Raw genomic sequence first — 12,636 nt, 5'->3', positions numbered from 1 at the left:
GATTAAGAATCGATCATACTGACTTTAAATTTGTTGTTTTAGACTGTAAACATAGGTTTTTAGTAGCCGTAGGTTTATCCTCTGTGTTCTATTTATGCACAAGCGAAACATGTGATTATCCATTTGGGAAATCATTTATGTACCTAGTATATACAAGAATATCAATTGCGCTGCCCCAAGTAGAATGAAAACTGCCCAAACTGAAGCGACCTAGTGCATCGCTAGGACATAAAGGCATGTAACAAAAGAAACCACAAAGACTTATATATATACCCACCCCTTACTAAATAATAGAATAATGGAAACCAAATCCCAATACGCCTGCTATGCATGTAATAAACCCCGTCTTTCACCTATCCAACGTTACTGCTGAGCGACTAATTCCCGCCGAAGACGACGGCCTCGACTTGGCGCTGCTCCTGCATTGTTGGATTTCATTGTTAATATCAAAGCTCTGCTGTAACCAGCTCCCCGCGTCGGCAATGGCCTGGCTTAGGTTGAAGCTGTCCGGGCCAGGGGCGACACCTTGGCCGTCTTGGATGGTGGTAGGATGGGAGTTTGACAAAGCCATTGGCAATGCACTGCCTTGTTGGGTGTCGTCTGGGGTTTGTTGTTGGGCAGCAGGGGATTTGAGCGGGAGGATAGTTGGGTCTTCGTCTTCCTCTTCATCCTCGTCCTCGTCTTCCAGTTCCGAGGACAATGGTGAGCCTGTGTTAGGGGTGGCAGTCCCCCGATCTATCCTGCTAGATGATGGCATCTGGGGAGATATAAATCGGGACCTGGCTTTCTTTTCTGTGCTAAAGGTGAAGGGCGTGACGGCGTCGATGATGCATTGAGTGCTCATTGGCATATGTGCAGTTCCTGGAGGTCTGGCTCTGGAGTATTTACCCACTCTACTGGTGTTCAATCGATGGAAGGGGGTAATGTCGTTGGCGGGTGATGAAGGTTGGTTGTGAGTTTCTCCTGGATTGGGAACTTGACTCTCCAGATCATTTTGGAAGGATTTCTGCGCGTGCAATAGCGCTGCCTGTGTGTTAAATTGTGGGTCCGGAATGGTGTCGTTATCGCATTCTGAATTGGGCTTCGCCGCGGAGATCGTTTGCAGTGAGGTGACATTTTCAGCCAGAGCTGGATTCACAGGCACTCGCTGGGCAGAGGGGTATTTATCGCTGATATTGACACCTTCAGCAGTGGTGGTTGATGATACTTTCCGTGACCGAGAATCTCCCTGATGATCAGCAGTACCAGAACGTTCGGATACGTTTGGATTGTGCGATTTGTCTTCGGTCATATGCACATCGGCTTCAACGGCCTGCGTTGAAGTTCTGCTTGGAGGTACTGGTGCGGATTGACTTGAGACGCGGCTGTCTTCGACAACAGTTGTCTGGTGAGAGATCTGTTCATTATCTGCGTGCACCGGGACTGGCGAGGTGGTGCCATGTTCCGGATCAGCGGAGCGTTTCCTACGACGAAATTCAAACTTCGATAGGTGGGAAGTTGACGAAAGTACACAAATGGAGTTCTCAAGATCCTCCGTCTCTAGTCGGACTCCAGGATGTCTGTTGGTGAATTGGGCTTTGACACTGTCCGGTACACGACTGTCAAAGGTAGTCTCGTCTCGAGAGCCTGTACGTGCTCTTATTAGATTCTTTGTTGTGACTCGATAATCTGTGCCTGGAACTTGTATTGTGTAATGCCCTCCTTCCCGATATCGAGATGTTATCGTAGTTGTAGGAGAGGTGGGTGGATCGACTTTACGGAAGTTGATTTCTGCACGGTCCCTCTTCAGCCAGCTTTGCTCTGTATGCTGGAATGGAGTCAACGCATCCGAGTGTCCACTTGTCTCAATTCTCCTCTTGTGTAGTACGACAGGCTTTGGTGTATTGTTCGAGCTTGATGTCCGACCACGGCTATTTCGTGGCCGTTTGGACGACGGTTCCCCCGTAGTGCCACCTTGAGACTCTCTTTTCTTCGTGGAATATGATGGGTCGGAAAGAGGAACAGCAGACTTCGAGCGAGATATGCCTAGCGATTCGCGGTATAGGGGCCGTTTCTGCGGAACTGTCTCTGGGATGATAGGTCTTTCCGGATGTTCTGAATGCTTCCCTCCTGTCCGTACATGGCCACCGGTCTTTTGTCTGTCTTTCTTCCAGGGGTTAGTCCATCCGTTGTCGAAGGGTCCGCGAAGTGAAGCGGACAAGATGAAAAGTGGGGTGCCATGACAATAGGCCTGGGCCAGCTTCTCTATGCGCTGATCCCGAGCAGCCCGGTCGCCTTCATCTAGATCATCGTCGGAAGCGATAAGGGGATCGGAGTCGAGGACTGGCGGGGAAGGCGAGATTGTTTCCAAGGAGAGCGGGGAAGCGGGTTGACGGAGTGGCATCGGGAAGACAGCGGTGATGGATCGGGGAAGAGGAGGGTGAGGATTCCAGGGGTGCAGCAGTCGGGGGCTGACTGCATCTGAGCTCGAGCAAAGAGGAATGTGGCGGATAGATCCTCATATCTTCTGGAGCAGGCAGATGTCAAATGTCAGGCATCATCAGCAGCAGCATCGTGCATGATCCAAGTTGGACCGATGCGGTCAAGATCGATTCGCGGGCGAAAACCACTTAACGCGTCCACCGGCGCGGCTACCCCAGCAACGGAGGTTCTTCTTTTCGGTAAGCCCCGGGTCACTTTTATCATTGACTGGACTTTATAAGAAGTTTGGCTGGCTACAGATGATATACAATTCATGGTTCGGTTCGATTTACAAGCCAGTGCGACTGAAACAAATGGTTGACCCCCTTAGCAACTTATTACTTGCTTACCATCTTCGATAGGGAAAGTGATCTCCACTCCTGTCTAATATTGAGGCTAGTCTGGCATGCGACTGCAGAATTCATCGCCGCAGTTGCAGATCTCAGTATAGTGGATGCAGTATACCGAGGCTGACAATGGTTCTCGGTGACAACTTGGAGATGCAATTCGCTGTTCGCTGTCGCCGACAAGGCTGGTTACTACTCCCTGGATTTAGAGGCTGGGGACGAAAGATGGGAACATTGTAAGTAACCACGCCGTTATGAACAGGCTCACAGGCTCCAGAATAGAGGAGAAGGCTGACTATGCGAGCCAAGCTGGAATTGGTATGGTTCTCGTAGACTTTCGATTACGGAGGATTTATCCGCTCTAGACCGGCAGAGGCGATCGTGAGTTCTGCTTAATTTTGTGTTGTATACCTCAAGTCACTCGCAGTGAGGCTTAGACAGTGTTCTTTGTATGTCATCGTGGCCTTTCTCCCTGGAGGACACGTACATTCATCTCCTCAACCCCAGCCCATTGGTGAAACTACACCGTACTCATCGCAAGGTCTTCCAGTTCGGGCCAGCCAAAGGATTTGGCGAGAATGCGACTCCGCACGGAGCAAGGGTGTGGCGGTGGTAGCTTATGCTGGAACTGAAAAAGCCCCCCTATTAAGGGACATTTTAGTTGCACGGGGATCGGGGGCTAGTACAACAAACAAATCTTGTCCTCAGATCCAAGGTAGCCTCGATGGGGTCGAAAATCCTCGAATTGGTCCCCAATTCGGTCGTATTCGTTCCGTTGCCCAGACTAGAGGATACTCCAGTGTTGGGAGTATCCCAACTCTAGTAATCATTAAAACACTAACACATCCGATTTGTGTGTATGTGCGTTATTATGCAAATGCGATCATAAAATAGTGAAGGCTTATGATTTGCAAGCTAAGATGAGAAAAGGATGATTTGGGGATGGTCCGGCAAAGCCGACGATCATCCATGGGCTGGTTGGGAGGAAAAGAGAGGAGCCGGTGGAGAAACAAGAAGAAAAAAAAAGTAAGAAAGAAAAGAGGGAACCCCTGGCCAACAGAAAGTGGATCCTTCGCACGACTGACATCAAGCCGCTCAACTCTCTCTCTCACTCTCTCTCTCCTCGCTGTCGCTCTCCAGCCTGTCATTTTTTCCCCTTCCCCCGTCCGATTTCTCACTTCTTTTTCTTCTCTATTTATTCGCTTCGTTATCTTCCTTTTTTTTGTAATACTATTTGTCTTGGGGTTTTATTCGAGTCCTTCCCTATTAAACCCGTCCGATCCTAGTTCAGATCGATCGCCGAGGTTCTTCTACTCTCGATCCTCGTTTCGCCCATTCCGCTCCGCTCGGTATCTTGTCCCGTCTTCTCTCTTCCCCTCCCTCGCTCTAATCGATGAATAGTGAGAACAGCGACTACTCGATCGTCGAGAATAATCAACAGAATATTCGGACGCTACAATCATGGCTCGTGTACGGAGAAGGTCCAGTAACCTGGGGGCGGATATTCGGGGAGACACCACCGCTCCCGCCATGTCCACCATGAACGAAGTCAGCCCCATTGAAACCGAAGCGCCTCAATGGGACAAGGTATGAATCTCTCACGACTCGAAGTCGACTTTCGCTGGGGTTCTCCATCCCCCCGCTCACTCCTCCCTCAGGTCGTGCAAAATCAGTCCGCCGAGAAGCTCTCCAAGCCGCATACGAAGCGCCGCAAGAAGTCCCCGCTCCGTCGCTTCAAGGATGCGTGTCTCAAGCATACTTGGCTTCTGCCCCTCCTCATGCTCATTGTCCTTCTGTCGCTCTACGCCATCAACCCGACCGAGTCCAACCCCATGCATAGCGCCATCTTCTTGTCTTATCCTCTGCCTCCGAAGGTCCCCGGTGGTCCGATCATGTATGGAAAGGGTCCCAAGGATATTACTTTTGTTTCGTTCTACACGATTGTTCTGTCATTTACTCGGGAATTCCTGATGCAGCGCCTGATCCGGCCTTTCGCCGTCTACTGTGGAATTCGGGGCCGGGGTAAGACTGCTCGATTCATGGAGCAAGTCTACACTGCGATCTACTTTGGCATCTTCGGTCCATTTGGTCTGTACGTCATGAGCCGGTCGGATATCTGGTATTTCAACACTACCGCCATGTTCGAAGGGTTCCCCCACCGGGAGCACGAAGGGTTGTTCAAGGCATTCTATCTGCTTGAGGCTAGTTACTGGGCCCAGCAGGCAATTGTCCTGATGCTGCAGCTGGAGAAGCCGCGTAAGGATTTCAAGGAGCTGGTGGGACACCACATCATCACTCTGGCTTTGATCGGATTGAGTTACCGCTTCCACTTCACCTACATGGGTATCGCCGTCTACATCACGCACGACATCTCGGACTTCTTCCTTGCTGTGAGTAAACGAAATCGGAGTCTACCATTTTTCTTTTCTTTATGCTGATCGAGCTGCCATGCAGACCTCCAAGACCTTGAACTACCTCGACCACATCATCACTGTCCCTTACTTTGGTATGTTTGTGGGGATGTGGATCTACCTTCGCCATTATCTGAACCTCAAGATCCTCTGGGCGGTGTTGACCGAGTTCCGCACGGTTGGACCTTTCGAGCTGAACTGGGAGACTCAACAGTACAAGTGCTGGATCAGTCAGTACATTACTTTTGCCTTGTTGGCCAGTCTGCAAGCCGTGAACCTCTTCTGGCTTTTCCTGATCCTGCGCATCCTGAAGAACTACATCTTCACCAACGTCAAGAAGGACGAGAGAAGCGAAGACGAAGACTCGGAGGAGGAGGAAGTCCCTGTGCCGGACACGAACACTCACGCCACCCTTGCTACCGGCGTTGAGGGAACCACCGTGACTGCACGTGGCAAGGAGAACCAGACTCCGCAGGTGCTGATCAACGGCAAGCCCGTCAACTCCAAGAACTGAACTATCATTTCTGGAGTATCTCCATTCCTGTGGAGATTTATGTATCTCCAATCCACAATCCACTACTCACGTGGACTGTATGAACTTTTCTCATGGGGTTTGTTTATATTGTATGAACGGGAACATTTACGACAGCTTTGTTTGGACCTTGTTCAAGACAGAATTTTAACATCTTCTTTCCCCTTTATTACGGAGTATCTATTTTATTACATTTTTTGTCCGGTGCTTATGTCTACTCGGCATTTTATGTATTCATTTTCATCCTTGTTGTTTTATCTTTCCCTTTCCTATTTTAGTCATTCATATGAAAGCATCATGCCCAAGGCTGCAAGCATAGCCAGGAGTGAGACGGGTCAGGATGGACATTATAAAGTTAACGAGTGTTTCTCATCATCGAACCATGATTGAGTGGGGTTCTGCAGGCCCCTACCACTCCATGGACATAATATCATAATAATAGATCATTGTGCTGATTTCCCGACAAAAAAAAAAAGAATCAACAGCTTCCTCTCTTCACAGTAAATATAATACAACTGATTATATCAACAGTAGTAACCCTTTGAACCAGCCCCCTCCCACCCACCCACCATCCATCCATAGATAGATACATAGATACATACTACATCATGCATACATACATGCATGCATACAGGATAAATAAGTAAACTAATTCAACCAACCACGTACATACGTACGTACATATACTCCGTAGTACTCCATGCATACATGCTATATGACCAGTCACACGCACACATATCATAAAAGTACTTACTACTTTGTACCTCCTAAGCCACTAAGTACCCCCCAGCCCATTCTTAATACTACCCAAAGTAGTGTCGTGCAGCAGCAGTGCACGTCCCCCTTTCCCTTCCCTTCCCCGCCCCCCACCCCCCGGGCCTTCAATATGATGACATCAAATTTCGACTCGAGTTATTCGTTTAACTAAGTATATACATGTATTAAGAACTTAGACTTGACTATATACATGTCACTTTTTGCTGGTATATCTGTACTAACTAGGAAGCGATAATTAGTATCTTACAAGTCTTGTGTTTTGGTTAGTATCCGTGATTCTGTTTTGTTCCTCACTACTAATATTCGTGGTACATCACTATTACTACTACCACTACCACTACTGCTGCTGCTGCGGGTTTACAGTTTGGGGATGAGAAGAGACGAGAGCAAAAAAAAAGCTGGAGTTTAGGGAGGGATGGAGGGATGGTAAAGTATCTGGTATACTGTCCATGAGCCACATAAGGCGCTACCTACTAACCTAACTTACTATACAGGCAATGGGTGCTTCTCCTACAAGAACGATAGAATGCAAATAGTAACGGCACTTTTCATTTACCCAATAAACAGATCCCAAAATATTGTATCCAGGTTGATCCATCAGTCATCGCCCAGCAGTGCTGATAGCCTGAAAATTTTGTTAGATTAGCCAATACAGTACAAAATGGTATGGTATGGTACGGTGGTATCGAATGCTCTATTCATAAACTGAGGTAGTATGTTCCCATCGTAAGCGTCATGAGAAGCGAAGATCATGAGTCTTGCATATTGTAGTCTTGGAAACCAATCCACTTTACGGGATTGGTTCTCTGTTCTTGAGCACCTGGGCTCGTCACGTCGACTGCCCTAGAACGTACTGCTTTGCGGCGTGATGGGCAGGTTGGTTCAACGCGATAGCGGTGTCAGTAATGCTCGGTTTATTGTCCGGAGTCAGACTTTAGTCGGCCGTCTGAGAACACTCAAAAGGTGTGCGCGTGAAGCACGTCAGAGGTCGCTGGTACTATGGCACATCTGGGACAGTTGCTTGTAGTCCAGCAATTGCTGAGAGAATAAGAGAGGGCAAGCTTGTCAGGCCATCATGTCCCCATCCACTTCCAAAGCAAACGCATTAATTGTTTCTGATGGATTGGTTTCCCGATATGGTCGCTCATTCCCTGCTTCATGTAATGCTCTATGTCTCCTGGCATAACGTTCCCTGTAAGCGCAATGATGGGCATCTCTAGTTCCATTTGCCGTATCTGGCGTGTCGCCTGTACACCATCCAGCACCGGCATGCCGATATCCATAAGAATGGTATTGTAGGATAAAGGCTGCTGCTTGACCAGTCGAACCGCCTCTGCTCCATCCCATGCTGTATCAATCCGCGCGAAGCCCATATTCTGGAGAAGCTTGAGCATCATCATCTGGTTAACCAAGTTATCCTCAACCAGCAGAACGTGTTTGTGAGGAGCAATGTCATGGATCTTTCGTTCGATATCACCGACGTCTTCAACGGGTGTCCCAGTCGTTCTAGCGGGCGGCGTCACGCTCACCCGATGCATCTTGGCTGTGACCCAGAAGACACTGCCATTTCTCTCTGGATTGGGCCGGTATCCGACACTGCCATCCATAAGTTCGGCCAAACTTTTGCAGATCGATAAGCCGAGACCCGTCCCTTGATATCTCTTCGAACCAGACTCGGCGAAGCGGGTGAATGGTGTGAACAACGAGCCAAGAGCATCTTCGGGAACACCAACTCCCGTATCCGCAACCTCGGTCCGGATGTTATATACACTGGGATCCTCCGCATCTTCGGAGAAAGTGGTGTTAATCTTGACGTAGCCCTCCTCGGTGAACTTGACTGCATTGCTGATAAGATTCTGGAGGACCTGACGATACCGCAACGGATCACCCTCGACCTGGGACGGAAAGTTGGGTGAGATGAAGCTGGTCAGTTGAACGCCGGGTTTCAGAGCGCCCTTGCAGTTCCGCACGACCGCGTTTGTGATACTGTCGACACTGAAAGTATCCGGATGTAGAGTGAAAGATCCCGACGACAATTTGGAATAGTCGAGGACGTCATTGATGACTTGGAGTAGGACGTTGGTCGAATCTTCGATGATAGAAGAATATTCGCGCTGCTGTTCGTTCATTTCCGTGGCCATCAGCGATGTGAGGGCTAAAAGCATGCCGTTCATTGGCGTGCGAATCTCATGACTCATGTTGGCAAGAAAATCAGTCTTCAACCTCGATGACTCTTCAAAGGCCGCGATCATGCGGGCTTCGGCTGCATTGCGTTCCGTCAAGTCACGGGTGACCTTGGTGAAGCCAATATGGCGGCCCAGAGCGTACATAGGAGTGATCAACACGTTGGCCCAAAACCTAGAACCATCCTTGCGGTACCGCCAGCCTTCGTCCTCCACTTTGCCCTCCCGAAGACATACCTCCAGTTCTTTGCCGGGCTTATCCGCCATGCGATCCTCCAGGCTATAGAAGGTGGAAAAGTGACGTCCGATGATCTCCTTGGCTGAGTACCCTTTCAGCAGGGCTGCTCCCGTGTTCCAAGTTACAATATGGCCATGTGTGTCGAGCATGAAGATGGCATAGTCCTTGACTGTGTCAAGCAGGACCTTGTAGGTCTCATTGGAGTAAGACCCAAGGGATTTGGACACTGATTTAACCTGACGCTTGGTGATATCAAGTGCCTCCAGGACAATGTATAACAGATTAGAGTTTTCCAAAATGGGGGTAATGCGAAGAGTATAGCAAGCGCTGGCATCATCTATACAAATTTTGTCGATCGACTGGACGTCCTGCGTCGTGATGGCGGCGCGCAATGCGCCAAACAGAGTAGCAATATCTATGGCCGGCAGTATGCGTGGACAGACGTCACAGATGAACCGGCCGAGTAACAGCTCCCTCGATAGCCCGGCGAACGCCACGTGGGAATTAGAAACCTCCACGACATGTAATGAAGGATCAAGAATGACGCTGGGAATGGGGGTATAGCGATATATTCGACCTAGACCCGCTGGAGGTTGCTGCACATCGGTATCGGGCATGTTCTTTTCACGGGGATGCGGCTTGTCATGCTCGTGAGGAGATTGCTTCGACCGGACCTTAAGTTCAAGATGATTCACCTCGTCATCATCCTCATCGTCCGGTGGCGTGGTTACCATGGAGAAGTTGAGGGGTTGAGGTTGGGGCTTATTCTCGATATCGAGATGGAACAGGCGTTTATTGAGATCCATGGCCACCACATTTGGCGATGAAGAATGTTGCTTTACTCGATCTTGAGATGGCGGGGAAAGAGAACTTGCAACATCAGATGCGGTCAGGTGGGAATAGGGCATGGATTTTCTGTAGAGGAAATAGAGGAGAGGGGAGGAGGGGAGGGAAGTAGAGAAAGGTGAAGGGAGAAAAGATGTAAGGAAAAAGGAAATATGACAGAGTGATGAGAATCCGGAAGGGGTAAAGGCAAGAAGAAGAAGAAGAGAAGAATAGAAGGAGAATGAACAAGACGTTGACCTAGGATTGGGGATGGGGATGGTATGGTATGGTTTTGGGTGTGGCTTTTTCTGGGGTGGAGGAAAGGCAGAGAGGGAGTAGGATGCGGTGGTGGTTTTACTTCACTTTACCTTTACTGTATGGATGATGGTGTCAGATGGGCAGTGGGAGGCCCACCGGGATGGGACGAGGCGCACCATCGACGTCAACAGGGAGGGAGCAGAGGATGGGATGGACCAACCAGTGGACGGAAGGTTGGGCCGGTTGTCGCGGGGGGAAAGACAAGCTGTGCTCTCACTGGCCACTGCGATCAGCCGCCAGCCCGTGGATCCTTTTAGCAGCAGCAAAAGAGGAGCCAGAAATGGATGAAGAAGAATGGGAGAGGCTGACTTGAAACTGTAAATCAAAAAACAATAATAAAATTAAAAATTGAAAAAAAAAAAGCTGGGAAAATTGCCGTCTTCTCCCCTTGTGCCTTTCCCGGGAGATGCGCCTCATTATGCTCCTCTTGTTTTTCTGTCCCCATTCGTTGGGGTTTAATTACGCCCTCCACCATCTCCGGTAGAGACAAGAACAGAGGTAGAGGGAGACACTGACACACACACAGAGACAGAGACAAGCAAGTCTAGAAGGTTAAGACAGGATGGAAAATTCTGCGCTCGTTCAAGATTCCGGTTTCAGGGTCTGGAATGCCTGGGTCTTGACCAAGGCAGCGCCCGCTCTTAGCTCTTTTTTCTACCACTAGGCGCCCATTGTTGGTGTACTTTTGTGTTTGTGATTTGCTTCTGGAGGGCTGACCTCATACCATCTGCCCGAATGTTGATTTGAGGATGCAAAGATGTTTTTGGGAAGCGGGAACGAACCTGCGAGAATCTCAATCCGCAGCAGACCGCTAAACTACTTACATCCTACTATTAGTAGTCAGTTCAATAGATACTGCTCCGTATACACGGACGACTTCCGGCTGGAGAAATTCCCCTTGCAGTGTGGCGTCTAGCAAGTAGAGAAAGTAAGCAAGTAACTAGATAAGTAGTATGTCATCGGTCGGGAGATTGGAATTAATTAGCTACTAGTTACTTTGTTTGTATGTTCTGTAGTCTTAGTTCACGTCTTATTTACCTGTCTATAGGTAGTCAGCAAAAGGAATCGTGCAGAACTTCCATAATAGAAGAACTTATGATTTTAGTATCTAGGCAATCTCTGTCAACCTCACTAGTCCACTGATCATGCAACCCAGCCGGCGCCTTTTAATCTATGTCAGACTCACCTACTACACTCCCCGCTGCCTTTCGTTCGGCTTCAGTGGCTGCTGCAATGCATCGGGATCAGCGACCGGGAAGACCCGCCGAGAGAAAAGCAGAAAAGGGCAGTTTGAAAAGTACATCGTTTGCTTGACAAAGAACACAGAGCTTGATGCATGCATGCATGCATGCATCGCGCACACACACAGTGCCTGATATTAAGTCCGGACGGTCGACCTCCAATCCGGGATCGGTCGCTATAGCAGGTTTCACCAAGCTTATCGTCCCCTAACCTGAATCTTGTTCCAACTTCCAAGGGACGAGTAGAACTTGCAATCCCGGATCAAATCCCGCAGACATTTTAGTACGGCACTTCGTAGTGGGTAACTAGTATGCTATTATTGTCCCGATCTAAAGACAATGCTTTGGTCTGTGATTCAGAGTGACACATGACCGACCCAGTTTTCTCCCATCTGCTACAATGGACTTTGATCGGGCTTCATGAGCTCGATAACGCACACTAACCGTACTAGTTCAATGCCATCATGTGTACATTGCAGGCAGTTGTCATATTGCCAACATACCCTGATGTCATCCTATGCCTATTAAGAGAAAGTCTCCCTGTGCGCCCGGTGGCAACAACAATAAGCAGTCAGAAACCGAAGCCTCCCACGGTTATTATCTATACTAAAATCTACACAGTACACAGTACATGGTCTTCCTAGTACTGGATTGTTACTGCCTAAGTCCAGACTCCACAAAATGTTCATTAAATCATTCCAAAACTCCCGATCCGTTAATTTCCAAGGATTGGAGGCTTGCTGGCACCCACTGCTCCAGTATGTAAGGGACGGTGAACACTGTCTGTGTTGCATGGACGAACTTCGGACCGAGAGACTTCCGTCTAAAGGAAAGATCTCGGTCTTCCGCTCGGCCCAGTTAGTCTTCACTGCTCAGCATTGTACACAGAAGTGTGTTGTGATAGTACCGTATCACAACTATACGGGACATTGACATTGTCGTGTCTTGCATCGGACAAGGGGGCTTTATACATGCCTAATCATTGCCAATGCTCAATGTGCTCAATTGGAGCCGATGGTGGCGCAGAACTCAGCCAGGACCACCAGTTGCACATCCACCACAATGATGAACAAATCTGACAATGGCGTTCATGCAAGCTGCATCGCTATCACACTCCGATCCTGATCAGATCATCCCCCTCTATCTATGCTAAATGCTAAGAGTAGAATAGAGATAAAGTATGGGCGACCATCTGTCCCATCTTATAGGACCCAAGATCCGGGTGGCACTGGATAACCGCAATAGTTGGTGGAGAAGGAAGTGGAGCCGGCGTGGCCGAATTCTTTGTGATTGTGCGAGAGATG

General features: G+C 48.9%; 5 protein-coding genes across 5 annotated transcripts; 3 read left to right on the top strand and 2 right to left on the bottom strand.

The window, feature by feature from the left end:
• Positions 1–79: 79 nt before the first annotated feature.
• BO88DRAFT_394840 (uncharacterized protein) lies at positions 80–2,535 on the bottom strand. Its single transcript, XM_025705167.1, has one exon. It carries the CDS (start codon positions 2,381–2,383, stop codon positions 350–352), a length of 2,034 nt encoding a protein of 677 aa, XP_025559488.1. The 5' UTR covers positions 2,384–2,535; the 3' UTR covers positions 80–349.
• Positions 2,536–3,586: 1,051 nt separating this feature from the next.
• Positions 3,587–4,296, top strand: BO88DRAFT_136125 (uncharacterized protein). Its single transcript, XM_025701420.1, has one exon. It carries the CDS (start codon positions 3,750–3,752, stop codon positions 4,206–4,208), a length of 459 nt encoding a protein of 152 aa, XP_025559487.1. The 5' UTR covers positions 3,587–3,749; the 3' UTR covers positions 4,209–4,296.
• Positions 4,269–6,231, top strand: BO88DRAFT_490502 (TLC domain-containing protein; the record flags this gene model as incomplete). The annotated part of the gene is made up of 3 exons (XM_025712782.1): positions 4,269–4,394; positions 4,466–5,197; positions 5,262–6,231. The coding sequence occupies 3 exons, from the start codon at positions 4,269–4,271 to the stop codon at positions 5,730–5,732; spliced, it is 1,329 nt and encodes a 442-aa protein (XP_025559486.1). The 3' UTR covers positions 5,733–6,231.
• A 1,369-nt stretch (positions 6,232–7,600) lies between these two features.
• fos-1 (sensor histidine kinase/response regulator Fos-1/TcsA) lies at positions 7,601–9,754 on the bottom strand (the record flags this gene model as incomplete). Its single annotated transcript, XM_025709087.1, has 1 exon — positions 7,601–9,754. One exon carries the CDS (start codon positions 9,752–9,754, stop codon positions 7,601–7,603), a length of 2,154 nt encoding a protein of 717 aa, XP_025559485.1.
• A 741-nt stretch (positions 9,755–10,495) lies between these two features.
• BO88DRAFT_407445 (uncharacterized protein) lies at positions 10,496–11,055 on the top strand. Its single transcript, XM_025707431.1, has one exon. It carries the CDS (start codon positions 10,849–10,851, stop codon positions 11,005–11,007), a length of 159 nt encoding a protein of 52 aa, XP_025559484.1. The 5' UTR covers positions 10,496–10,848; the 3' UTR covers positions 11,008–11,055.
• The last annotated feature ends 1,581 nt before the right edge of the window (positions 11,056–12,636 follow it).

The sequence above is a fragment of the Aspergillus vadensis genome (assembly GCF_003184925.1).
Source record: "Aspergillus vadensis CBS 113365 unplaced genomic scaffold BO88scaffold_24, whole genome shotgun sequence".
NCBI classification, from domain to species: domain Eukaryota; kingdom Fungi; phylum Ascomycota; class Eurotiomycetes; order Eurotiales; family Aspergillaceae; genus Aspergillus; species Aspergillus vadensis.
The sequence above is the reverse complement of the archived record's forward strand: the minus strand, read 5'-3'. Positions and strand labels throughout refer to the sequence as shown.

Excerpts from the sequence above, each read along its gene's own strand:
- BO88DRAFT_394840 (XM_025705167.1), bottom strand. The coding sequence starts at position 2,383 with ATGCCACTCCGTCAACCCGCTTCCCCGCTCTCCTTGGAAACAATCTCG.
- BO88DRAFT_136125 (XM_025701420.1), top strand. The coding sequence starts at position 3,750 with ATGGTCCGGCAAAGCCGACGATCATCCATGGGCTGGTTGGGAGGAAAA.
- BO88DRAFT_407445 (XM_025707431.1), top strand. The coding sequence starts at position 10,849 with ATGTTTTTGGGAAGCGGGAACGAACCTGCGAGAATCTCAATCCGCAGC.